Source organism: Oryzias latipes, chromosome 4 (assembly GCF_053564925.1).
Source record: "Oryzias latipes strain Hd-rR chromosome 4, Olatipes_Hd-rR_3.1".
Taxonomy (NCBI): domain Eukaryota; kingdom Metazoa; phylum Chordata; class Actinopteri; order Beloniformes; family Adrianichthyidae; genus Oryzias; species Oryzias latipes.
The window spans coordinates 36,479,203-36,507,164 of NC_136240.1; the positions used below are offsets into that span (position 1 = coordinate 36,479,203).

At 41.2% G+C, this 27,962-nt stretch overlaps 1 protein-coding gene across 26 annotated transcripts in view; it reads left to right on the forward strand.

The window, feature by feature from the left end:
* myo9bl (myosin IXb-like) overlaps positions 1-27,962 on the forward strand; it is a 54,188-nt gene continuing 26,226 nt past the window's right edge. For 25 of the 26 annotated variants that reach the window (XM_023954634.2, XM_078946429.1, XM_023954635.2 and 22 more), the window contains exons 1-4: positions 1-561; positions 20,646-20,869; positions 21,378-21,597; positions 21,762-22,271. In XM_023954634.2, coding sequence (XP_023810402.1) covers positions 20,709-20,869; positions 21,378-21,597; positions 21,762-22,271 — 891 coding nt within the window. In that variant the 5' untranslated portion in view covers positions 1-561; positions 20,646-20,708. Of the gene's footprint in view, positions 562-5,330; positions 5,717-20,645; positions 20,870-21,377; positions 21,598-21,761; positions 22,272-27,962 lie in introns of those variants that run through there. The other variant, XM_078946430.1, reaches the window with a different exon arrangement.

The following is a 27,962-nucleotide window of genomic DNA, read 5'->3' on the forward strand; positions in this document are numbered from 1 at the left end:
AGTACCGCTATGATCCTGAAGGGGCGCTGTCCTGTAACTAACGCGTCTCAGTACCGCTATGATCCTCCAGGGGGCGCTGTCCTCTAACCTACGCGTCCCAGCAACAGGGCGCCGTCATTGCTCAGAATCTGCCTTTTCCTCAACTTTTTGTCCGCCGCTGTTATTAGGACGAGCGGAAGGGAAGTAGCGGCAGGCTAGCGCCGGTTAGCCGGTGGAAGCGATTTCTGGTTGGAAACATTCAGCTGTTTTTAAAGCCGTCCTTTTTTAGTCTTTTCTTTGGAAACGACTTCGTCTGACATTTTCCCTCAACGGAAAGGATGCGAGTTCGCCCCCGGCCGCCTCGGTGTTGGCTCCAGCGACCCTCCAGCTTGACAACACCGAGCTTTGTGTGACTCTCCCGGGACTTCTTCGTTTGGGACGAGGCAGCCTTCGGTCAACGGAGGAGCGGAGACCCGGGAGACGCTCCGACCGGCTCTGAAAGCGTTTTTATATAGTTTCCAACGGTCGCGGGCAGAACCGAGGACTCCAGCAGGACAATGAGACAACGACCCGTAGAAGAAGGTATGTCGGTGAAAAAAAGCTTCTAGTTTTCTTTTCTGTAGAATTTCATAGAAATGTGCAGTTTATGCGGAAATAAGTAGCGGCATTCAGAGCCCGGTCTGCTCTAGGAAGTGGCTGAAAGTAGCTTTGCTTAGATCTTCGGGGCGATCCCGGAGGTTGTCGGTGCGATGACGGTCCAGTCTGCTGGTCAGTGACGCACGGTGGGAAGGTCCCGGTCCCGGTCCCGGTCCCGGCTGTAATCTGCACCAAACCTGGACTGTTCCTGTTGGTGTTGGGACCATAAAGGCACACAATGACCCCGTGATCTACCCCACATGGGGCAATATGTGTGTCTGGGTGCAGCTTGATGGACTGGGTTTCTCTGGTTTACCCTGATGTCATAGTTATTAAAACATCAACAGAGGAAATGAGACTTTAGTCAGTAGATGAGTAACATTTAGTAAAAAGTAAAATAAAAAAACTGGATCCTGACAGTATCTGACAGTATTTCAATGAACTATCAGGTATTTCCTCATATTCCTACAGTAATGAAGTCATGTATGGAGGTAAACACATACATTAAAATTAGTCCAGTTTGTCCAGTTGACTGTCACTTTGAGTCCCTCTCTGATCAACTTTGGATCTGGTTCCCTAATTAGGATTATACCATTTTTAGCTGAAATCATAAAAACCTGTGGTTTTCTTGGACATCATTTCTGCAGAAGGTCCTTGAAATATGCACCTCTGAGTTGCGGATGGGGCTGTTGGCACGGAGTAAGCCCACCCCTGCTTCCCGTCATCCATCTGTTTACTGTCCCACATGCTTACAGCCCCTCACACCCGAACCGTTGACTATATAAGAGAGAACTGGACCAGGCGAGTGTGACGTCATCCATAAAGCGTGCTTTCCTTCTGGCTCCAGCAAAATGAGGCCAATTCAGTCACCTTTTTTCCGCCATACGGTCGTCGCCATGTTGGAGCCAGCTGACCACTGGTTGGTCATCCACTGGTTTCTATGGCATCTACTGTCACCAAATCAGAAGAAAGCTTGTCCACACCCCTTCCACTGAAAGGTGGGGGCCAACGGGCACAGGATGCTTTTATTGAGGCATCTGATTGGTTAGCTTTTAACTTAGAAAACAAGCAATAAAAAATATGATAAAGAAGAGGATTATCAAGAACATGTTAAAGAAGTACCAGAGCATGAATGGTTATTCTGAATAACTGAGTAACAGCTGTTTATTTCTCTATAGATATGGGATTTTGGCTGTTGGGGAGGGATCGCTCAGTGCAGTTCTCATATACAGTCTATCAACCCCCACCTAGCATTGCCATAGCAATCAAAATGGTAGCAATATCAGATCCATCCATCCGTACCGTTTAGATCCAGATTCCAGCTCAGACCAGGGAAACAATGGAACTGCTTGTCTGCAGGTGGATGATCAGAATGGAGCAGAGCAGGAAGTAGGGTTGTGCCGATGGACGATACCATCGTCCATCGTGATGGGTGACTGACCTCACGATGGAGAGACACCATCGTGATGCCACGCCCCCGCCACGCTGCAAGTCCACACCATAAGCTGCAGTTACATGTGCAAAATATCTTGATGGGATCAATGGTCGGATTAGAATCCAACCGTGTAGATGGCCCAGAAAAATGTTTTCAGAATATAACAAACGTTCACATGGGTCACACTTTCACTCGACATAAATCATTCGCACATGCGCAGCAGTGTTTGAAATACCGGAAGAGGAAATGAGTTCCGCCGACCGGCTACATACATAGACATGTTTCAGCCCGGTCATATACGAGATGATCTTCTAAACGTGCTTTCATTAATGTTATGAATATTATGAAGCGCCTGTTCGCTCATCATTTTAATTTTAATCCGTGTGGTCAGTGCTTTTTCTGTTGAAGAACGGAGCCGGAAGCCAGGATTAGCAGTATGCTAACACAGGCTAACAACATTAGCTTTGGATGGACATAAATCCATGCTGGAAATCCTGCAATCTGCATCTTGGCTGAACGTAAACATGTGGGAATAACATCAGCCTTTATTTAGTCGGGACACGACTGGAAACACAAATCCACATGATTGTTTGAACGGTTTCTAAGGACTGAGCCACATTTCTGCTTTAAGCTCACACACCGCCCCAAAGCCGCTGTGTGTGCTGGCGGTCCGAGCTCTGCCCGGACACACACGTTTTGACCCGGTTCTCCTGAGTTCGGTAGCTCGTTCACCTAGAGTTGCAGGACGGATCACAGTCCTAAATCTCCCACACATATCGCACACGTAACAAAGCATACTTCCTTCCCCTCAAACACACAGCTGTAAGTCCGCGCTCTACCGGTCCACTTGACTGATTAAATGCAGGAGCGGACCACTTCTTTTCTATTTTGTTTGTTATTTTTTTGTTAAAGTCACTTCCCTCAGTTTAGACTGGATCATCGCGGATGAGTCATTAGTCGGGAATAAAATAAAGTAAAATAACGAATAATAATTATAATAAAAACAATATCATCGTCCATCCCGATGGTTTACTGCAAACATCGTCAACGGCCAATTTAAGGGACATCGTCCAACCCCAGCAGGAAGTTTGGGGCCTGCTGTTCTACATCACACCTACAAGCTTTTTCTTCTGATTTGACATGATGTGAATAATGAAAAACACAGAAACCCAGTTTTAATCCTAATCGTCTCTATATATGGCAGCCATCATCAGAAAAATGCTACACGAGCTTTAAAAACACCAAAAACAGTTTTCATGGGAGTGGGTCTTTAAATAGATGTTCATGCCATCTTTACCCATCAGGCAACATGATTTATTTACTTTGTTGTCTCATTGGTTGTGACATGATGAGACTTGAGCTTTCAGGGGAGAACCAGAGAGGAAATAATCTGTTTATCCTCCGTGACATAGGTATATGTATATAGAGGTCACATGTCACTGTGTCACATTAAAAAGGCAAAACACAATGTGTGAGAAGAACAAATAGCAGTTACACATAAAAGCACTTCTCACTCAAAGGAACGTTGTGTCGTTTTTTTTTCAATCTGATCTTGTGGAATTTTCCTCATGACGGAGGACATAAATAGAGAAAATTAATCGTAAAATTGCATTTCTGAGTATTTTTTTATTCAAGTTGTAAATCAAAGAATGTGATTGGAAAAGCTTGTAGGTGTGAGGTGGAAGCTACAATCGGCAGACTGCAGGCTTCCTGCTTGGCTCCGTTCTTGGAGACCATTGGATCCACGTACGCCTTTGTTTTCCTGGTCTGAGCTGGAATCTGGCTCCAATAGCGCCTTCCATTATTGTAGCACTGGTAATGGTAGGTTGGGAGGGGCTGTAAGCTAGCAGGTGAGACTGTAACAGCAACAGTCGCAGCAGGGAAATTTCTAATAAACTTCTGCTGCCCTGCAGAAACTATGACCTAGAAAAAACCACCCAGGTTTGGATTTAGGCTAAAAACAGCATCATCATCATCATCATCATCATCATTTAAAGAGCACTGGGAAGCTTTTACAATAGATCAAAGAGGATGACTTTAAGTTTCATTGACCTTTTATTCAGAAATTATGAATACTTTAGACTTAAAACTTTTTGCAAATGAAGCAGGATCTCATTAAAAACTGTATTTTCAAACTAAAAAGCAAACTAGTTTTTAAACAAGATAATGACATTATTCTGCACATTAGGACTGACTTTTTCTGCATACCATTCTAAACTCCTGATGTTTGCTAGTAGCCTTCAGTGGAGCACTGTGATGTTTTATTCCTTCAGTTCTGGTGTTTCCAGCAGCACAGACTGCATTCTTTCTCCCCGACACAAAGCCTGTGACGTTAGAGGTGTGGGGCTGAAAGTTTCCTCCCCAGCCTTACCAAATGCAAGAACCTGAAGCTTTCTTCAGGGCAGAGATTACCTCCAGGTCTGCCAAAGAAACCCAACAATCCAGTCATTACCCTGGGAAATGTTTTAAACGTCATAGCTTCTGCATCAGACTCTCTGGGGGCCCACAGAGGCTCTCTGCCATCGCTATTGAAAGAAAAAGACCATATGGCCCCCCGCTAATGGTCTTTACTCTGTGACAGTGGTTATAGAGGGGGTTGGGATGGAGTACCGGTCAACCTTCAGCTCCGTTTTCAGTCAAACCGCTGATGTTGTTGAGAAAGCAGAACATTTTGTATGCCTTTCTCTCAGATCAGACTCTAATTAATCATTACCTATGTGTTACACTTTGCAAGTTTCCTAAATAGAAAAGCTTTTTTTTCCAGTTCTGTAGATTTAAAAATCCCCAGAGCTACTTCTTCTATCTATAAAAGTTATATCCTCTTAATAATCACACAGTAGTGTTTCTGCTACGTTTTGGCCTTTAGTGGATTTGGATCGTTAACCTGACCACATTAGAGGAAGCTTTATTTCCTTTTGCAGAACGTTGTGCTGTGACTCTAAAGCCAGCTGAATATTTTAATGCTAATCTAACAGAAGCGCTTCCTCAAGCGTGGCAGGAATGACATGTTTTCTGAAGCCTTTTTTGGACTCGCTTGCTTATTGACATCGATTTTTTAAAGAACTGTGTTTCTGTGTTTTTGTATTTTTAAATGGGTGATTTCAGAGATGCCGTTTTTTTGACAGCAGTTGAAGCTTAATGGTTGCAGAGCAAAGTATTTCCATTTTTATCTACAAAGAAGTGTTTTGCAGATGTATTTGAAAACAGGAACAGATGCTGACACAATCTACCATGGTACTAGAGTGAAGTTAGCAGAATATGAGCGGCTGGCTGAACTTGTTCAGTCTCGTTTCATTGTGACCACGTGCTGGTTCGATTCCTGTCAGTTCTATTGTTTTCATGGGTTACTGGTTTAGGTTTTACAGAACAAGGACAGGAACCGCTGTGGCAGCACAGTGAACTGTAACGAGTCCCTTAGCTGTATATATTGTCTCTATACTGGTGAAATCTTCTATGTAGGCTACATGTTGAATGATTTAAAGACCTGCAGTCCCTCAGCTTTGGAGTCCAGCCTCACAGATCCACCAGGTCTACTATCTTTAGGCAGAGGTATCATGGGAGTTTGCTAGGACCTGCCCATTCTCCTACTTTCAGCAGTGGACTTGTTGCTTCAGATCCCTTTTTTCACTCCAGGAATGGATGTTAATCTCCTTTAAGATGGTGGAGGTATGTATAACGTTTGAATGCTTTTTATTGGCATATCATTACACCTGTAATGAAAACAGGCTTTGCATATTTATTTGATCTAGCTATTTGAAAGTGAAGTAAATGAAAGTGAAGGAGATATTACGAGTAGGTTTCATACTCAGCTGCTCCTTTATTTTTATTTGTTAAACTGGATTTTTACCTCAGAAATCATGAACCTTTAAAGGCTGCGGTGTGGGCTCATTTAAAATGGCATAACATGAACACATGCAGAGACTTGTACTTCTATTTATGTGTAAAAATTGCTATTACTCAATGCCCTTACATTGTTGCTGAGTAACCAGCTCAGGCTGGTGTTCCCTGCTTCCGTAAACTCTGCGTTCATCTACTGCATTATGTCTTAGAAGATAAATCAGTTATCTAACACTTAACTTCCTTAACAAGCTGAAGTTGGTCTTTTCAGTAGATGTTAGCCTCTCAAAAGCAAAGGCTGCACAAATGCTCTCAAACTGCTCTCTTAACCACTACAACAAGCTCACTAGATGTGTGCTCATGGAAAGAAGGAGGTCAGGAAGGATAAATGGGACACCAGTATGGATTTTTTCGAATGCAAATTGTGGTTGTGTTCTACTTGATTGTACAGTCTCAGGAATTCTCCAGGACATACTTTATTAAAGCAAAAGATTGAGCTATTGTAAACCTTTAAGTTTCCTTAACATGATCAGATGAATGCAGTCTCCATTAAACAACTTTGAAGGTGACACACGTTGCTTCTCAAGGTTTTCCGACAGTCTATATGACATAAGCAGCCGATGACGTCTCCTCTTCAGCTGCTAGCATCTCTGAGTGGAAGCTAACATGGCCAAACGTAAGGTTGAGGACTCAATCCAGAACAAGTTAAGCGGACTCGGTCTGGACCAAAGGGTTTCCCCAGTCTGATGACAATCCCTTACTGTTTTTAATCACTTGGCTGCTAACATAGTCAGAGAAATTCCATTATCACTCTGCTCTCCCTCAGACCACTCAGGGTCACAATAAACATAATCAGGGGTGTGTTTATAAAGTACTATTATAGGCAGTAAGCCCATAAGCTATATTAATATCAAGAGATTGCATTTAACAATATTTGCATTCTGTGTTGGCCCACTTATTTCTGAGAAGCACTGTGTCCTGACATCATCAGCCAACTTTTTATTTTTTAATTTGACAACTGATGTCAGCCCACACAGCCAGACTGGAGTGAACTGTCAGCTGTGATGTCTCTATTTTATCCACATGCAGTTTATCAGCCTGTTTCTGAGTGACTTTTATTCATCCTTTTTTTCTAGAGATTTAGACTCGATCGAGTCATTTGACTGAGATCTGAGCATAGATGAAACATTTTCCTCTTGCACTGAAAAAGCAGATGTTTGTGGTCGATGGCAGATCTTGATGCTGCGTTGAAGGCAAAGGGGTCGAGCAAAAGGGTTTTGATTGCCTCAACTCCTTAGTAACTCTTTCCTAAAGTGTTCTTTCTCTGTGGTTAGGTGAATTTGTGGACCTTGTAAATAGACCCAGCAGTAATGAAAGGGTATAAAGTTGAAAAAGTAGAGGGCCCTATTGGGGAATGGCCTACTTCCAGTGGATTTCTTTGCTCGTTGTTAGTCCTCCCTGAGTTATCTGTGTAATGTTGAACACATCTATTCAGCTTGATGGGAAGAAGCCAAGATGTTAACAGATTTTACCAGCATTGCTCAGTTTATTCTGTTTTCATTTAAAGTCCTTCTCAACTATAATTTTATCCATTTTATAATCCCACCCAGGGGTCTTTTAATTATGATTCTTTTTATGATTTTTTGCAAGAATCAAAAAGCTTGTGTTGTTTTTTAAGACGTATTTTCTGCAGCGCAGCAGGAGCTCGTTAGAAATGTGTCTTTGGGTTGTGGACCGGCCTGTTGGCACTGTCCCGCTAGCTCACAGACCCTCACAACCCCAAGCTAACATTAGCATATCAAAGTAAAAACGGCCGGCAGTATTGGAGCTACACAGCCGCGCAGTTTGTAGCCAAATGGTAGCTCAGACTTTAATGGATCTGTTGGTTTTCGAGTGGAGAATCTGGAATAAGAGCAGAGCAGGGAGACTTTGGTGGCCTTTTATCTGCTTCTGATCATCACATTTTGAGGATAGAAATACTCAGAAATGCTGTTTTAATCTTAAACTCTTTTATATATGTCCTCCATCACGAGAAAAATGCGAGAAGAACATGTTAAGAACAATCACCATTTTCATTGGAGGGGTTGTTTTAAGGGTTTCAAAGCTGAGTCAAAAAATTACAATTCAGGATTTTTTTAATAAAGAAAAGATAAAATGTCATTTTCATTGAATATATTATAAAAGTTTATCGTGGGAAATGTTCTTGTTAATTGTTCCTCTTAATCATCAGTGTTTCACGTTCCGGCCGGTGGATCGTACAGCGTTCCATGTTTTACAGAATTGTATTGGTAGACTGCATTGTGGACTGAATAAAATGGTAATATTTTGGTGTTAACTTCAGTAGAAATGTTATTTTCCTTTACACTGTTATGTTTAATGCAGAGAGATGATAGTGGGTCCTTTCTCAACAAAACCTAATTTAAAAATGTCTTGTACAAATAAAGTTTTTAACACAAATATATTTATGTAAAGCTATATACAATAACCTTAAAGAGTGTGATAGAAGAAGCCTCTTTGAAATGTTCCTTCATGCGTCATGTTCAACGGTTAGTTCTGCTTCTCATTCTTCATTTAAACAGAAATTGCACCAGACTCACAGTTGCACCAGATAAAAAAAATCCAGTCACACAGAAAGATTTAATTTTTAGGTGTAATCTTTTCAGTAATATTACTGCTTTTGTCAACAACTCAATAAATCTAAAGGTCTATGACCTATGTTTGTGTTTTTTTTAATATCCACTGAACTGTGTTAATGACTCTGGGTCAAGTGTATAAAAAACTTTATTAGCTATTTTACTTGAACTAGAATTGTATTTGTTCAGCTCTAATAATGGAAAATGAATCCACTCATAAGTTAAATATTTGTTGCTTGAGTTTGTGAAGATGTCTTTGTTCTAACCAGATAATACTAACCATGCATCTGTACTTGGATACAACAGAAACATTTCCTAGAATCCCATTGGTACAGTTAGACCTCAGCATTTTAGCGTTAAAGTGAATAGTTTATCCTTAAGGCAATGATCAATAAACCCAGTTTTATGAGTGAAACTGTGCATGCACAGAAATATAACATTCTTTTTGTCGGGTTTGAGAATCTGAATGTTCTTGACATGAAAGCCAAAAAAAAAGAAGTGCAGTTTAACAGTCTGTGAAACTGAGACACTTTTCAACAAAGAACAGAAAACAAATTTAGTTCAATTTGTTATTTCTGTTTCACAAAGATGGCGGAATTTCTGAAAAGAAAGGTTTCCTGCTGATGATACGGTGAGAAAAGCTTCATACATCCTTTTTCTTGAGCTTTCTTACCTTTTTGCTTTTATTAGTTTTGGTTGTGTGCCTTTTTAGTGTTTTGTCTAAATGACACAAACTCCTTCTATCAGTGTTTTGTAATAGTCAACCTAGGCCTGCACAATTTACCGCAAATTTATCGTTATCACAAGATCAAGCTGTGCAATATGCATATCGCAAAACACAGCAAAATATGCAATAAATGGTTACCTTAAATGTGCTAAAACAATCTTATGGCAGCTTAAATTATTTAACGAATCAAATAAATCCCTTTATGCATTTGACCAATCGGATAGAGCCTTTAGCGTTGTTGACAAATCAGATGGAGCCCTTTTATGTTAGATGTTCCCTCCTATGTCAACGAGGGTCATTTGGAGTACAATTCTAAAACTGTTGCAATAAAATGGGAGTGATGTTTTTGGTTGTTTCGCTATTTGTTTATATACCGCAAATTATATCGTTATCGCAATATTAATCCCTCATATCGCATATCGCAAGTTTTCCTCATATCGTGCAGACCTAAGTCAAACTATTTTGAAAATTCACCCACATTCCCTTGGATATAGCATGTATTAAGCTAATATTCGATTACATTCTCTAATCCAGAATGTCAAGATTGAGAAAGCTTCTTAAAATGATGTGAAACGTCTTTAAATAATAATGACAGTAAAGCAACAATAATAATGATAAAAAACAGTTCACAGTCTGCTTTTGTACCTGTAACGTTGATGGAAGCAAACTGGACGAACAGAGGCTGCAAACAGATATCCAGATTGTGGAACTTCTGTGTAAATTTGCTGACTGCAGCTTCGTCTGACCACCAGATGCCTGAAAGGCTGTGAAGAGTGACAAGGGGAACAGAAAAGTACAGAAAATGTACTAGAAGTGGAAAAAGATGGAGAGAAAGAGACCAGCCAAAGGCGTAAAGAGAAAGAGACAAAGTGGGAGCAGAAACCCTGGCAGTGCTCTTGCTGTTAGCTGAGCTTTGCTCTGTACTGTTTGCTTTTGCTCTATTTTTAACGTTCAGTCTGACTCTGGTCACTGATGAATGACTTCACGTAAGTTCCTTTACATCTGGCAGAAATCATCCAGGATGCCTTGTCCAGGTTGTGCAAAACGGAGTGCGAAGAGGCGATGGTAAGCTGAGGAAGCAGAGAAACGTGACGATTTAAACCAGGAAGTAGAGGAACATGACAATTTTAACCAGGAAGCAGCGGAACTTGTGACAATTTCACCGGGAAGCAAAAGAACGTGACGATTTTTAACAGGAAGCAGCAGAACATGTGACAATTTTACCAGGAAACAGCGGAACATGTGACAATTTTACCAGGAAGCAGCGGAAAATGTAACGATTTTTTACCGGGAAGCAGCAGAATATGTGACAAATTTACCCAGGAAGCAGAGGAACATGTGAAAATCTTACCAGAAAGCAGCAGAACATGTGACAATTTTATCAGGAAGCAGAGGAACATGTGACGAATTTACCAGGAAGCAGCAGAATATGTGAAAATTTTACCAGTAGGCAGGGGAACATGTGACAATTTTACCAGGAAGCAGCAGAATATGTGGCAATTTTACCAGGAAGCAGCAGAACATGTGACAATTTTACCAGGAAGCAACGGAACATGTGACAATTTTACCAGGAAACAGCATAACATGTAACCATTTTTTACCAGGAAGCAGCAGAATATGTGACAAATTTACCCAGGAAGCAGAGGAACATGTGAAAATTTTACCAGAAAGCAGCAGAACATGTGACGATTTTTATCAGGAAGCAGAGGAACATGTGACGAATTTACCAGGAAGCAGAGGAAAAATTTCACCAGCAAGCAAAGGAACATGTGACGATTTTAACCAGGAAGCAGCGGACCTTGTGACAATTTCACCGGGAAGCAAAGGAACGTGACGATTTTTAACAGGAAGCAGCAGAACATGTGACAATTTTATAAAGGAGCAGCGGAACATGTGACAATTTAACTAGGAAGCAGAGAAACGTGACGATTTTACCAGGAAACAGCGGAACATGTGACAATTTAACCAGGAAACAGCGGAACATGTAACGATTTTTTACCAGGAAGCAGCAGAATATGTGACAATTTTACCAGTAAGCAGCAGAATATGTGACAATTTTACCAGGAAGCAGCAGAATATGTGACAATTTTACCAGGAAGCAGCGGAACATGTGACAATTTTACCAGGAAGCAGCAGAATATCTGACAATTTTACCAGGGAGCAGCGGAACATGTGACAATTTTACCAGGAAGCAGCAGAATATGTGACAATTTTACCAGGAAGCAGCAGAATATGTGACAATTTTACCAGGAAGCAACGGAACATGTGACAATTTTACCAGGAAACAGTGGAACATGTGACGATTTTTACCAAGAAGCAGCAGAATATGTGACAATTTTACCAGGAAACAGTGGAACATGTGACAATTTTAGTAGGAAGCAGAGAAACGCGACGATTTTTACCAGGTAACAGTGGAACATGTGACGATTTTAACAGGAAACAGCGGAACATGTGACAATTTTACCAGGAAACAGCGGAACATGTAACAATTTTTATCAGGAAGCAGAGGAACATGTGACGAATTTACCAGGAAGCAGAGGAAAGATTTTACCAGCAAGCAAAGGAACATGTGACGATTTTAACCAGGAAGCAGCGGAACTTGTGACAATTTCACCGGGAAGCAGCAGAACATGTGACAATTTTTAACAGGAAGCAGCAGAACATGTGACAATTTTATAAAGGAGCAGCGGAACATGTGACAATTTTACCAGGAAGCAGCGGAACATGTGACAATTTTACCAGGAAGCAGCAGAACATGTGACGATTTTAACCAGGAAGCAGCGGAACATCTGACAATTTTACCAGGAAGCAGCAGAACGTGTGACAATTTAACCAGGAACCAGCGGAACATGTGAAATTGTTACCAGGAAGCAGCAGAACATGTGACAATTTTACCAGGAAGCAGCGGAACATGTGACGATTTTAACCAGGAAGCAGCGGAACATCTGACAATTTAACCAGGAAACAGTGGAACCTGACAATTTTTCCCAGGAAGCAGCAGAATATGTCACAATTTTACCAGGAAGCAACAGAACATGTGACAATTTAACCAGGAAGCAGCGGAACATCTGACAATTTTACCAGGAAGCAGTAACACATCTGACAATTTTACCAGGAAGCAGCAGAAAATGTGACAATTTACCAGGAAGCAGCGGAACATGTGACAATTTTACCAGGAAGCAGCAGAATATGTGAAAATTTTACCAGGAAGCAGCGGAACATGTGACAATTTTACCAGGAAACGGTGGAACATGTGACAATTTTACCAGGAAACAGTGGAACATGTGACAATTTTTACCAGGAAGCAGCAAAATATGTGACAATTTTACCAGGAAGCAGCAGAACATGTGACAATTTTACCAGGAAGCAGCGGAACATGTGACAATTTTACCAGGAAACAGTGGAACATGTGACGATTTTTACCAGGAAGCAGTGGAACATGTGACGATTTTTACCAGGAAGCAGCAGAATATGTGACAATTTTACCAGGAAGCAGCGGAACATGTGACAATTTTACCAGGAAGCAGCGGAACATGTGACAATTTTACCAGGAAGCAGCGGAACATGTGACAATTTTACCAGGAAACAGTGGAACATGTGACGATTTTTACCAGGAAGCAGCAGAATATGTGACAATTTTACCAGGAAGCAGTGGAACATGTGACAATTTTACCAGGAAGCAGCAGAACATGTGACGATTTTTACCAGGAAGCAGCGGAACATGTGACGAATTTACAAGGAAACAGCGGAACATGTGACAATTTTACCAGGAAACAGCGGAACACGTAACGATTTTTTACCAGGAAGCAGCAGAATGTGACAAATTTACCCAGGAAGCAGAGGAACATGTGACGAATTTACCAGGAAGCAGAGGAAAAATTTCACCAGCAAGCAAAGGAACATGTGACGATTTTTAACAGGAAGCAGCAGAACATGTGACAATTTTATAAGGGAGCAGAGGAACATGTAACAATTTTACCAGGAAGCAGCGGAACATGTGACAATTTTACCAGGAAGCAGCGGAACATTCGACGATTTTAACCAGGAAGCAGCGGAACATCTGACAATTTTACCAGGAAGCAGCAGAACATGTGACAATTTTACCAGGAAACAGGGGAACATGTAACGATTTTTTACCAGGAAGCAGCAGAATATGTGACAAATTTACCCAGGAAGCAGAGGAACATCTGACAATTTTACCAGGAAGCAGCGGAACATGTGACAATTTTACCAGGAAACAGTGGAACATGTGACGATTTTTACCAGGAAGCAGCAGAATATGTGACAATTTTACCAGGAAGCAGCGGAACATGTGACAATTTTACCAGGAAGCAGCAGAACATGTGACCACAAAGAACTGGAAACAAACCTTTTGGACTTCCAGCACTAACAGGACATTCAGTAAAAAGTGTTCATTCGGAGACAGCGGTGTCTTGGACTGATGCCATCATGCTACAATGCTTTCATGATGTGATGTCATCACGCTATGATGCTTTGCTAATGAGCTGTTCTGTGTGTCACTTGCATGTTATCATGGACCACTTTAAAGTTGGACTATGTTTTCACCTTTCATGTCTGGTGAGTCAAAAGTGAGATTTTGGTCTTTAGTTGGGACTTTAAACTTGGAGCATCAAACTCTAAACAGCAAAATCTGTTTCAAGCTTGTTGCTCTGCCGAGTGGTTCTAGTATTTCTCTTCAGGAGATGATCAAGCTAGCGGTAGCTCCCAAAGCATCAGCAGCATTGATCTGCGGACATTTTTACAGCTTGTGTTTAGGTGAACTTTGGGTTAGAGCTTTGTTCAAACCTCAATTTATTTCATCACTGTTTGGTTCGATATGTGATCTGTGTATTACAAAACAAAAAAAATCCTCTTTTAAATTTGTTGATAATCAAGTAAAAACGATGTAAAACCTTTCAGGTAGCCTGGTGTAATGTATTAAGACAATAAAGCCTTACATTTAGCACAACACGTTTGTCACTTTCAGCATAGATGTGTGGTAGGAAGCAACGATTCGCTTTCCCCACCATTCTGTGTAGCAGTGTAACAGAAACCCAGAATTGTGCCATAACTACAACGTCTTTCTGCAATATTTTAGTTTTGCTGTCTGTTTTCATGAACTCTAAACCAATTTCAAACAAATGAGAATCCTTTAAAGACCTCAAAGATTTGATTTTTTGCATTAAATTGCATTATTTTCCCTCCAGTACATTGTATAAATCCAGATTTGATCATGCATGAAGCTCCCGCCTGTCCTGGTCTTTTTATTCCACCAAAGTGTGTCTTTGTCATGTAAAGTTGCAGTGAGAGTACTGGGTATTCAAACAGCCATTTATTTGGAGCATTGCTGCAACTATTTTGGTCTTACAATGGAGTCATGTGTTTTAATGCTGGTAGCCCACATGAGCGAGTAGAATAATCCCCTCTGTCTGCCTCTTTCCCTTCATTTCCGTTTGCCTTGTGTTTCTGATTTTTGCATACAGCTGCTTCACGTCTCCAGATTCTATGTTGGGTGTTTATTATTGGGGTCAATCAAACCTGGACACCAGTTCAAGACCCGCTCAGCCTGTTTTCTGCAACAGTTTTGTTGATTTGGCGTCTGTTTTACCAAACCTTGCCATAAACGTATGCAAGCCTTTGATTGAATTTTGATTTCTCTTCAGCTCAACAACATTTAAAAGCTGAAACTCACAAACATGAATGGTAAATGGCGTATACTTATATAGCGCTTTTCTACCTACAAGGCCCAAAGTGCTTTACAATCACACACACAGTCACACACCCACATTCACACACATTCACACACACACACACATTCACACACATTCTCACACTGGTGAACATGAGTTCTGAAGGAGCCTTGATTTTCCTCTGGTCTCCTCAGCAGTAACTACCATTTGTAACCAAAATTAGACACTTGTACATGAGTTCACTTAAGCGCGAGTGCAAAAAAACCCAAACTGCTCTGGTTTTACCTTTTAATGTATTTGTATTTATGGCAGTGAGTAGTCTGGATCTGCTGTCATTTCCTTGGAGCATGACATGGGAAATGAGCTGGCTGCTGGGTTGCATTAACTCAGACATGTCATGATCTCACTGCTTTGGTGTATAAACACTGCTTTAGGATACTGATTAAAAACATGTCTTTCTCCACATTTCTGCATTTGTGTTTGCACGTGCTTTTAGCGGTGCTGTACTTTGGGACAGTTTGAAACCAGATAGAAGGTATTTTAATGTAATGTAACTATCTTCTCTGGAGCTTGGCCTCTGCCTTGAAGATGAAGTTCCACAGTAATACAATCTTGTAAATCAAAAACACCAGACATTGATGTTTTTCCTTTTATGGAGGCAGTATTATCTCAGGTTTGTTCTTTAGCACTCTCCTTTCCTTCCTCTTCATCTGGTCTAGGTTAACACAGAAATGGAGAGCTGAAGGGGTTGCCAGTAGGGGGTCAATTGGTGAGGTAGAACTGTGGGAGATTCTGTGAAATAGATGCCAGGAGAGATGGAGGGAAAGTAACATACTTAAAGAAGTAATTTAAAACACAGCTGCAGCAGACGGTCGCCCAGACGACGCAGGAGTCATGTGAGACTGAACCTGGATCCACAATCCAACGTAGAATGGATTTAAAGTACGAGTTCACAACATTGTCAATAAAGTTTAATTTTATTTTGATGAACTAGAACAAGTATTAATGGATCCTTTAGAGCAGTTATACAGGATACAAGTCAGAGTAATATGAATGAGCTGCTTCAGTTTGTACATACATGACCTGTAGGTATGATAGTGGGAGTGGCAGATCAATGCAGATGATCACATGGTATTCATAATCTATTGGACCAGGCTGCTGTCCTTTCATTGAGCTTTGGTTTAGGAAGTTTATGAGGGAGATTTTTTCATTGTCTGTACTTTGAAAGACTCTATGACGGCACCTTCCCCTCTGTAGTTGATGCTGTTGTGGCGGCGTACTTGTGTCAGGGGAAAATAGCCTGACAGAAGCACAGGCTTTATATTGAATGGACGGCATATTTCACAAAGTCAAAGGCTGCTTCCCTGTGGCTTTTCTCTCTTTTATGCCTTCCTTCAGACTGAAGGAGCAGATGCTCCTCTGCTCTGGTGTTATTGTGTGCAACCGGCCAGCCTGCAAGCTGGCGAGAAGGCAAAGGGGGAGGAGACAAGCTTTGCGTGCCCCTTTTATTTGACCTTTTTCACAGTTCTCGCCGTTAGTCTTGTTCAGCTCATGCTGTCTGTAGGACGAGTAAATCTCTTATGGTGGAGGATGGCCCCTTTAAGCACAAGTCTGCACATTTTCATTGACCAACTGACAAGTTAAGGCAACCAGCAATCTTCCTGTAAATGCACCTAAAACTAAAATCTAGTGGGAATAACAAACAAACACTGACCGACTTTGGTTTGGTTTCATTTAACCCAGGGGACAATAAATGCCTCGAGTTGGTCCCCATATGTTCATGGGAGGACAGTTGTCGTGGCGATGGATACTTAGTGGTCACATCTCCATTTTCCCTGTTGGCCTACATCCCTGCAGCCATGAACTCAGATGCCCCTTTGGAAACGTTGCAATTGCATCCAGACTTTTATATTCTTTTAGAACAAATTGTTTTTTCTACAATTTCAAATTCTGCATCCTGCTGATTTTCCCAGTTTATGTTTCTTTTCAGCAAAAACAAAGACAGTTTGAAATGGAAACAACTTTTTTGCAACAGTTTGTGAGATTTACAAGAGTTAAGATTCATGAAACAATTTGGTGATTCAGGTAAAAACTCGGTGACTAAAAAAGAAAAGGCAGACCTGTTACGTCACAGTTTTTGTGTGCATGTCATTTTGTTGGCAAAGTCAATGTAATGCATAACAGTTAGAATGAAATGACAGCAAACAGTGAAAGCGTTCCTTCACTATTTTAATGTGTCCATTTTTACAGCTATTGACAGGAAAGCTTCATGTCAGGGTCTGATTCCATCACTGACTCAGGACAAGCAACATACTTCTTGGTTGTTTTGTTTCTATGGTTTGCATTAGCTTGTATGAAGGACTTGAAGTTCATTAGGACAAAAATGGACTTTGTGTAGAAAAGAGGAAGTACATAAAACCTGAGCTTCATAAACAACCTACCTACTAAAAGTCCTTTTGACTGTCCTCTGAAGACATTCAATCATTTCTCCTCATTATTCTTGTTCTGCTGGTGGAGGCTTTTACTGAAAGGTAAAGGAACCCAAATGTTTGTCAAAGGGCCAGCTTCAGTGTAAGTTAAAGTCATTCCTTATGATGATTATGCTTTTTCTTTCCTCTCTGTCAGAGCAGCAATATTCATGATAGATTGCATGACTGTTCTCTTAAATTATCAAAGATATAATGTGTCGTGTTTGATAATGTTGCACCTTTCTGTAGAAATCTGTAAGTTTTGTGGATAAGAGTTTGTCATCTGAAAAAAAGGTAAACAAAAAAAATCAATAAATAAAAAACAGATGTTGATTGTCTGGGGAATGACATCTTTGTGTTCTTTCTGTGTGCTGTAATTGTATTTATTGTTTCTTTTTAACTTATAAATAGTATATATACCCAAACATTTGCTAAAAAGGCTTCCTTATCTAGCCAAAAAGGGGTTTGGTAGGGATATGCCTAGTCTTTCATGAAGAATGGCGGCTTTTAAATTCCCGCCATTGCCCACGTTAAGCAGGTACACAGAACCCTCAGACTGTGTCTCCGCCGTCTCCCCATCGACCCCCATAAGCAGCTAAAGGGCCAGGCTAAGCCAACACAAAGCAGACAGCGCGGGGTCTTATCTGTGGAATGCCGGGCCGTCACAGAGGGTCTCCTCTGCATCGAAGAGCTTTATTATCTTCAAGCCTCTGTCTGCCCCCCAAGACCTCGTCTTTCTATCTCTTTAGATGTTTACCTTTCTATTTCTGTCACTTCCCTAGCCTGTCGTTGGTACATTCTGGGTTTTTCCTGCTTTTAAACTGAAATGAGTCTCGTCCTCTCATGTACACTAGCTTTGTATTGGCTGTGCTGTAGCTTGTAGACAGTAGAAGCAGATTGTGTCCGTGTTGGAAGATCCGGAGGCTGCAGTTCCCTCTGGTTGCTGCCGTTCTGCACGCCTTAGCATTTTTATAGACTTGCATGTTTGCTGCGGTCAGTCTTCCTGGCAAGACCCAATCTTATGAATGCCCAGCTGCTCTTTTTTCTTCCCGATTCTGTAATTTGACCTCGTTAATTCTGTATTAAGCTTTATTATTCTATTTTCTGCTGTTAAATGGGTCATTCAATGTCTTTTTTTAAATCATCACCATCAAGGCAGAAGCATTTTATGGGACTTTTCACAGATTTATATGAAAGCAGGAGCCGTAATGGGGTCACGTCAGGATCTCATTACTGGAGCTTGAGCTTCTAGCTCTGTCGCTCCACAGAGTTTTCTTGGAATTTGAGATCTTTTTAAAGATTGGCCCCTCATGGTCACATGACGATGGAGGAAGACCCCAACCTATTGGTCACGCTCACACAAATGTATTTTTTAAGAACTTTTAAATGTTTAATCTTATTTTCATTTGTAACTTAGCTACAGTAGATGAGACATGTATCTATTTCTGTGAAATACATGTTAAGATATGGAAATATATTGTTGAATCAGACAATACCGTTGTCTGAAACGTGACGCCACATGTGTAGCATCTCCTCCTGTGTGGCATTCATTTCTCTGGAGTAAATAAACACTCAGCTTTAATGACAGACATTATGCATAAACGGAGGTAAAGACAAACCCGGATGGTTTCACCAAAGCGCTGCAGTCTGCCTGCCAGGCAGCAGTTTACACCAGGTTCCCGTTTCCTTTAAGGACTTTTTCAGAACCCACCATTACACTGAACTATACGCAGCTTTACACAGCTATAAATCACAATTCTATTGAGGCTTTATGACAGGTAAAATGGGTTCAAATGACCATTTTTCTGTAGCTGTGTTCCTGCGAGATATTTAACCAAAAAAAACATACTTTTCAAGCTGCTCCATGTGACTCACATGTAAGCGGTTATGATGAGATAATGGTTGTGTGCATGGCTGCAAAGCTGTCATCAGGCCACTTTGGCACAATAACCTGACTTAAGATTATAGCCAAAATATAAATATATCAAATTAGTTTTCTTCTTTCTGGAAAGGAGCTGAAAACGTTTGAAAACATAAAAACTCAGGCTGTCGTCATTGTTCTCCAAGTTGATCAAATCTGACCTTTGTTTACATGAGTAGATGAGAAAATGTTTGCTTTGGAAAATTTAACAACTGTTTTTTCTATGGCTATGCTTCAGTAAACTGAAATTACCATCGGTACCATCCGTGCCATCACCACTCTCAGCCTTCCGGTGGGCTGTAAGAAGCTGATGGGCACTGGTGGGCCAGTTAGCATTCATTCATTCATTCATTCATTCATTCATTCATTCATTCATTCATTCATTCATTCATTCATTCATTCATTCATTCATTCATTCATTCATCCATCTTCCAAACCCGTTTGGTCCCTTTTAGGGTCACGGGGCTGCTGGAGCCTATCCTGGCCACTTGTGGCCAAAGGCAGGGGACGTCCTGGACAGGTCGCCAGTCTGTGGCAGCCAGTTAGCATTTGACTGGATTTTATAAAGGATTTGAGAGTTCAGACATTAGCACACCTGTCATTCTTTTGGATTAGTTTGAGAATATCACAGCATTCTGCTTCTGCTACTTTGTTTAAATTGCAGTTCAAGGTTTAGTTTAGAATTTGGGGTAATGGAACAGAAACAAAAGCTGTCACAATGCTTACATTAACATGTATTTGTCTTTTTATGACAGAATCTGTGTTGTTATTAAAGGTTCCCCCCATATGGCGCTATATTTGTGGGGGGACTTAACCTGGTTGCACGGAAGCAGTCTTGTACCTGGAAGTGATTGTTTTGCAGTCAGGTGACTGTAGTTTACCTGCAGTGCTCTCTGCATTCTGTTATCAGAAAGGATCACGGCGGCTACCGCATGCTAAAGTTTCAGGCTAATTAGTAAAAAGCTTTTTAAGCGTACGTTGATCCTTCATATTTAACTTTTTGAAAAATTAAAGTACATTACAATTATTTATTATGTCTATTTGTGTATATTGTTACAGGTAAAAGCTAAAGATTTTAAATTAAAATTACATTTATTTTGATTACGTGTATTATGTGGAGGATTTTTATGAGAATGTAATATCCTTTCAGGTTCTGGTTTGCTTCCCACAAAAATAAAATGTTTAGCGTCTTATTAATAGGATAGCAAATAAGACTTTCTAAAAATGATGCAATGTCTTTGGATCTGCAATCTTGCACAGTCATCAACATGCATAAACAGGAAATTATTGTTACTCATCAATCTGCTTGTCATCTCTAGGTGCTGCTTGGTGAGACCGGCGGTGGCGGTGCGGCATGCTGAGGCCACTCCCCCTGGCTCAGGATGAGTGTCATAGATGGCCCTGCCACCATGGCAACGAATGGAGTTGGAGGGGGGGGCGGGCCAGTCGGCCCAGGTGGGCCTAAGGATGATGATGGCCGCACATACCTGCTTCAGATCTATCCGCGGCTGGCCGGACAGTCGTCTGCGTGCTGCGACCTGAGGTGAGTCCCCACCAGGCTGGAGAGCGTGATGCTGCACACGCCTGGAACACAACTCCTCTATACAATCAGTTTATTCTTCATATGTTCTTTTACATAGAATATTGTGATGCGTATTCTTTGTGGAGGAAAGTATTTCCCACACGGCACACACTTTTGCTCAATGGCACTCACACAGTTGAAAGTTAAATTGTTAAATGCTTGCCTATCATGTTATAATTAAAAACAAATCTAAGAAATAATTCCCAGATGTTCAAACTTTATGAAACTTGATTAAAAACAAAGGATTACCTGCACAACTGTCATGTTAACAGCTGATAATTAGTAATACATTAAAACGCTTTTAAAGATATGTGTTCAAACATTGGTTTATTATTATGTCATCACAGTGGGGGGGCCACTAAGTCAGGTCATGTGGTTGTTGTAGATCCACATAAAGAATGCAGAGAATCTGATTTCCTATTGCTTGTGCGTGTTGCTTGTGCGCGTGTGTTGTGGTTTTCCTGCTCAGGGTGCAGAAGGATGCAACGGCAGCCTCTGTGATCTCTGAAGCGGCGGCAGAACTGGGGCTGGACCCCGGCCGTCTGTACGTCCTGGCTGAGGTGAAGGAGTGCGGTGGGGAGGAGTGGGTGCTGGAGGCTGCAGACCAGCCCGTTCAGAGGTTTCTGCTGTGGCCCCGGAAAGCGCAGGAAAAGCATCCTCAGAGCTTTGGCTTTTACTTCCTGCTTCAGGTAATCACACGTCACTCAGTCTGTGAGGTTCGGTTGGAGGTTTTTGTTCTTTATGAATACAGAATAAGTTTCAATTTAAGCAGTGTGCTCTTTTGTACGTGTCTCCTGAAGCTTTATCCAACCACTGTACCTCTGTTTTTTGTCACGTCTGTTCTTTATTTCAGGAGAGGAATAATGATGGCTCCATCCATTACGTACACCTCCCACCTTTGACCAAGGAGCAGGAGGCGCAGCGGCTTGCTGCCAGGGGCTTTCTTCCTCCGCCTCAGGATGATTTTGCAGATCTCTGCAACCTCCCCGTCCTCAATGAGGACCGCATATTAAACAATCTGCGCTCACGCTTCTATAAGAAAAAGATCTACACCTACGCAGGCAGCATTCTCATCGCCATCAACCCCTTCAAGTTCCTCCCCATCTACAACCCCAAATACGTCAAGATGTACGAGAACCACCAGCTGGGCAAACTGGAGCCTCATATTTTTGCCATTGCAGATGTGGCTTACTATGCAATGCTCAGGAAGAAAATCAACCAGTGTATCGTCATCTCTGGGGAGAGCGGCTCAGGCAAAACCCAGAGCACCAACTTTTTGATCCACTGCTTGACCGCACTTAGCCAAAAGGGCTACGCCAGCGGAGTGGAGAGGACCATTCTTGGAGCTGGACCAGTTCTAGAGGTAAGATTCAGACGCGTGTAATTATTCCTAAATCCGTTATAACTATATCATTAAGTTGTCTGACTTCACATCTGCGTAAATCGGTCAGGTTTTGTGTCAGGGCTGCTGAAGTGCAACATAAAGACACGCAAGCACGTGTAGAGGAAGTGTTCAGGGAGAATGTAGTGAAGAATGGGCTCTCTCTGTCTTCCTGTTTTTGAACAAACACCATCTGTATGCTGGTCCAAATCTAGTTGTCTTTTTTAACTGTTTCAGTCAAGTCTGTGCTTTTTCCTCTCTGAAAAACTGCAATGACTTGTTCTCTGAGTTGCTGACAGGTTATTAAACCAAACTGAAACTTGAAACCCACCATCTCATTAACCAGACGGAGCAACTGTCTCTGCTGGGCCGGCACAATAAATCGCTCATTTATTGTTATTGCAAAAACGAATTCAAGCTGTACAATACATATATCGCTAAAGATGGGGAATATTGCAACAAATGGTTACCTTAAATGTGCTAAAACAATCTTATGGCAGCTTGAAGTATTTAACAAATCAAATAATTCAATTTATGCATTTGACCAATCAGAAGGACTCCTTCATGTTGTCGACCAATCAGATGGAGCCCTTTAATGTTTGATGTCAGGGTCATTGGGAGTACAATTTAAGTTATGTTGACTCTTACTTAAATTAAACCGTTGCAGTGAAATGGGAATGATGTTTCTGGTTGTTTTGTTATTTGTTCATGTATCACAAGCTATATTGTCCTTGCAATATTGATCACTAATATAAAACATGGCGAGATTTCCTCATATCGTGCAGCCCTAGTCTCTGTAATTCCCAAAGGAATAGATAGATTTGATTAGAAAAGTGAACACACATATTCATTGAACACAATGCAGAGTGCATCAGACATCTCTCCTTACTGCTGTTGTTTTTGTGTCTCTGTTGTGACTTGCAATGAACTGACCTCAAATACCTTCACTTTCAGGCTTTTCAAGCTGTTACGGTTTCAAATGATTAAGAACAATCCACTACAGAATCTGTATTTCCCCGTCCTCCCTCCTATGTGTTTTACTCGGGCCCTATTTGGCCGTGACCCCGTGCACACTGCTGATCTGGTGACAAAAGAATGTCGTGTGTGAATCGCTTACATGTTTTTGCAAATCGAGTATTACTTAACCTGTTCCGTGCGCATTCATGTGGCTGACGGATGGATCATTATTGTGCTGCTGAAACAGACAGAAAACCCCAGAAGTCGTCATGGCGTTTACCAGCATGTGATGTGACATTAACGTTCTCCAAACGCCTTATCATCTATTTATATCCTTTTTACTTTCACATCCTCCTCCATGTCCCTTTTTTATGTGCTTTGGTGATTTTTTTTTTTAGCCAAAGCTATGATAGTTTTTATAAACATCCTAAAAAACACTCACATGGACGCATTTATCAACTGTTTTGACTTGAAAATGCTAACCTTGCACTGTAAACATCAGCTGGGAAATTCCTAGAGACATCCTGTCTTTCATCACATCATAGGTACATCTAAATGAAATCTTATTTTATAAGAAAAATGTCCAGTAGGTAAACGGATCCTTTTTTGATCCATATTTGAATCAAAGTTTTGGAAATATAAAGTCCCCAGATAGCATTCTGGGAGGATTTGTAGTCTTAATGACTCTCCGTTCAAAAACTGTAACATTTAAGATAAAAAACCCTCAAGCCCCTTTTTCCATATTAGCATTTAGCTCCTTCTATGATTTTTTATTTTGTGGTGTGTAATCAGTACTAAAGCAAAAAGACAGGATAAAACACGAACATAATGAGGCACTGGATAAGACATTAGATCACAATAAAAGCCCATCACATGACAGTACAGCAGTAGAACTGCTTTGGTTGAAGTGACTTTTTATAATATTATTACAGTTGGAGCCTCTTGCAGACAGTTTACGGGAAAAAAAGAGAATCTAAACTAAGAAACAAAAGGCCTCATTCTGTTGACAAAAATATGAGTCTTTGCAGATATATTTTAGCTTTCATTTTTTATTCAAACAGCTTGCTCTGCATATTCTGTATATTTGTACTATCACAATTATCTTTGTATTTGAATTGATACCTTATTCTGCAACCTCTTTGGGTTTCAGGCGGAGCTTCCTGATAAGTAAACTGCTTGTTGTGTTGATGTACACCACTAACTGCACAAAAGACAAGTGTTGTTGTTGTAGAACGTCACTGCCATCTCCGTCATGTTATTTCACCTGGAACTCTGATAACGCTGTGCTGCTTGTATTCTGCTTGTATGTGAACACCTTTCCTGTGGGGAACAAAACTTGGTTTTCTGGATCCAGAAGTAAATCTCAGCCACAGACTTTTGAGTTTTATTTCACAGAAATGTGACTTAAAAATACACCGTTAGTCTGAAAGGAATGTCTTTCATCTGTAAAGTTCTTTTAAACATAAAATGTTCAAATTAGCATGAGTTAGCATGTTAGCAGGTCTACAGTAAAGCAGAACCACATTGGTCTTTACGTCTCCTCGTCTCCTCACATTTGCAGAACTGATGGAGTTTTCCAAAGCTTTGCATAAGGACAGAGTGGATGCTTGCCGTGCGTGAGCCGGTGGGAGGAATGAAAGCAGCACAGTTTCAGCACAGTTTCCGTCCCTTCGGCAGACTCGCTGCCACTGCTGCTCACGTGTAGAAAGCAGAGTATGTTTGTCAGCCCGCTCCATCTTTGTGGTCAGTGGTCACGGGCCCAGACGGAGACGGGCCGGACGGAGCTGCCCTGACAGAGGGCAGCTTTTAGACCAGATTGCAGAGGGAAACAGTCATGCAGGCATCTTCCCAGTAAAAAGCCTGAAACTTCTCCTGGTCTAGTAAAATATAATCAAGTGTTTCACTTAAAGATCTGAAAGAGTTCTTCAACACAAATGCTATGTTCATTTTTCTAGGCTGTCTAACTCTGGGTTATCTTTAGAATTTAATAGGTAGCAGAAAGAAAGAAAGTGTTATTATTTTTGAAGCCTTTGCCAAAGGAGTCGTAATTCAAGCAACACATCCAGTTTTACTTTGTCAACAAGTTTAATTAGCTTTTTTTCTTCTTGTAAAGCAACAACTGAATTAAAGCCGTTTGACGTGTGCACACATCAACGTGCACCACTGGAGAGCTGCTAGATTCTTTGTTTGGACCAATGCTAACAGCTCCTAACCAGCGTTCGACATAAGTGTTGTCCAAGACAACCAGATATGACGGAGGACAACCAAAATGAACCTGACGGTTGTCCGTGTGACAACCTGCTCTTTTATTCAACATTTTGGTATTTTTCCACTATTTTTCAAAGTTTTTGGGAAACCGACTTCCGACTTTTTAAGAAAAAAGCGAGTGTCATGTGACTTCCGGATGAACCGAGTACGCCCAAAGACATCATTACACCTGCATGTCTTGTTTAAAAGATCAGGGATATTAGTCTTTACTGCTACTCCAGCACAATGGAAACATGGTATCATGTTTATTTGAAATAGATGTTACATCATAACTTTTCATCAAATATAAATATTACTTTATATTTGGAATGCTGTACTGGTAAATGGTAAATGGCGCATACTGACAGACCCATTCACTCACGGGTGGCCGCTTCGCTGCCAAACACTGGCGCCAACCTCCCACCAGAGGCAAGGTGGGGTTCAGTGTCTTGCCCATGGACACTTCGACACATGGGCGTGCAAGGCGGGAATCGAACCTGCAATCTTACGATCATGGGTCGACCGCCCTACCGCTGCCCGTGTTCTGGTCCCAGTCCACACAAGTGTTCTAATTTTAAAAACACTCATTAGGTTACAGTGTTGGTTAATGTAATACATTTTCTGATACATTATAGGGTAAGATAAAGTATTTTCATTTGATCGTAACAGTATTTGATTTACATGGCAATACTTTGTGTAACCAGATGCTTCAATATTTAGTAAAATGTTTGTTTTTAATATTTAAAAAGTTTTTTAAATGTCCATCATAAGAGGCAGTTGATATTAGATGTATAGAAGAAATAAAGATGTAAGTACTGACATCTGAGTAGGTTTGGTTGCTGTTGAATATTGGTATCCAAGGACAACCAAAAATGACTTGTCAGTTTTTTCCCTTATTTCTAACACTGCTAACTATTCTCCTTCTTGGGTTAAGATCCTCCTCGTTCTCCTTTTGTGCTGTAAGGCCTTCCCTCCGTATTCAGCTGTCTTGTAGTTGTTAGCAGGAGAAGCAGTTTTTACGGGCAGTGTTCAGACAAAAAGGTTAACACCTGCAGAACAAGTCTGCAGCTCTCAATGCTTCCTTTTTTAGAACCGGTTGAGCTGGTTGATCCTCTTTCATGGAGTTACCCGTGAGACCATTCTGTTGCCTGACTTTCTTCATGAAGGTCCTCCTCTGCTTCCTCATATATGACTTATTGAATAAAAAAGGAAGTGGTGTTTCTGTAGCGTGTCTGGAAGCCGTGGTTAGGAGATGGTCAGAATGAGGCTACAGCCTGGAATAGACTCATACAGCGGATCCAGTTTATTATTTTAGTGTTTTGTTCCTTCAAACCTATTAAATTACAGAGTCAAATCACATTTGAATGAGAAACATTGACACTGCTCACTAGTTTGTGTCTGACCCTTTTAAGAGACTGGAAGGATGGAAGTTTAGCAGCTTTTGCTTCGATATGACCTTTTATGTTCATGCATCGCGCCTCGCGCCGCATCACGTAACATATAGTCCGCGTCGCGCAGCAGCACCGCTGCAGTTAAGATTCGGCGATATATATATGCTGATCGTCCCGATGGGTTGAATAAAGCATCAATTCAGAGGGAAAGTTAATCGCTTACCGCTTGTTTCTGCCCAGATGATGAAGCAAAAGGTTGTTTTACAGAAGCCGGCGCAGTGATACAAATCATTTAAGCTAGCCGACCGGAACTTCTTTTTTCACCGTGCGGTTATCAGGTTTTAACGCATACCCAGCAGCCAATCAGAATCGAGTATTCAACCGGACCATGGTATAATTCAGTTTATTGATCGTATTATTTATGTTTCCAGAGTAAATGTTCAGCTGCAGAAGATTCTCTTGTCAAATGATGACAAAACGCCAATTATTTTGATGCTAGGAGATCCAAATCTATAGAAAGACACTGAACTTCAGCGTTGTCCTCAAGTCAAGTCCAGATTCCTCTTTAAAGTTTCTGCCTTTTTTACAGCTTCAGACAGGAAGTGTCTATTTTCCAGAACCCCTTAACAGGAAGCTGCTACGACGAGGGAAGTAAAGGCTGTAGTTCCCTCTGTGGGCTAAAGGCCTGGAGGGGCGTGGTCTGTATTGTTGTTCAGGAAGTACAGAGTAGCAGGCCTTTCTGTCTGCTGATCTATTGTTGATCTCCTCTGGATTCAGGGTGGGTGGCATTGTGTGCAGGTCTGAGAAAAGCTGGCGTTAGAATGTTTATGTCATAGAGTCAAACCATCACAAACACAGATGGAGTTATACCTGCTGATATTTACCATGTATTTATCCCAGCATGCCTTTCCTTACAAACCAGAGGAGGCTGCAGGCCTCCAGAGCCTCCGTCCGTGGTCCTCTGACTACCAGATGCTGCTTGATGACTCGGGTTAGGCTTAGGTTTGACCAGACTAAATTACGTTAGTCTGATGAAAAAAAAGCTCAGACCACAAACAAAATAAATGGATGAAGTTTT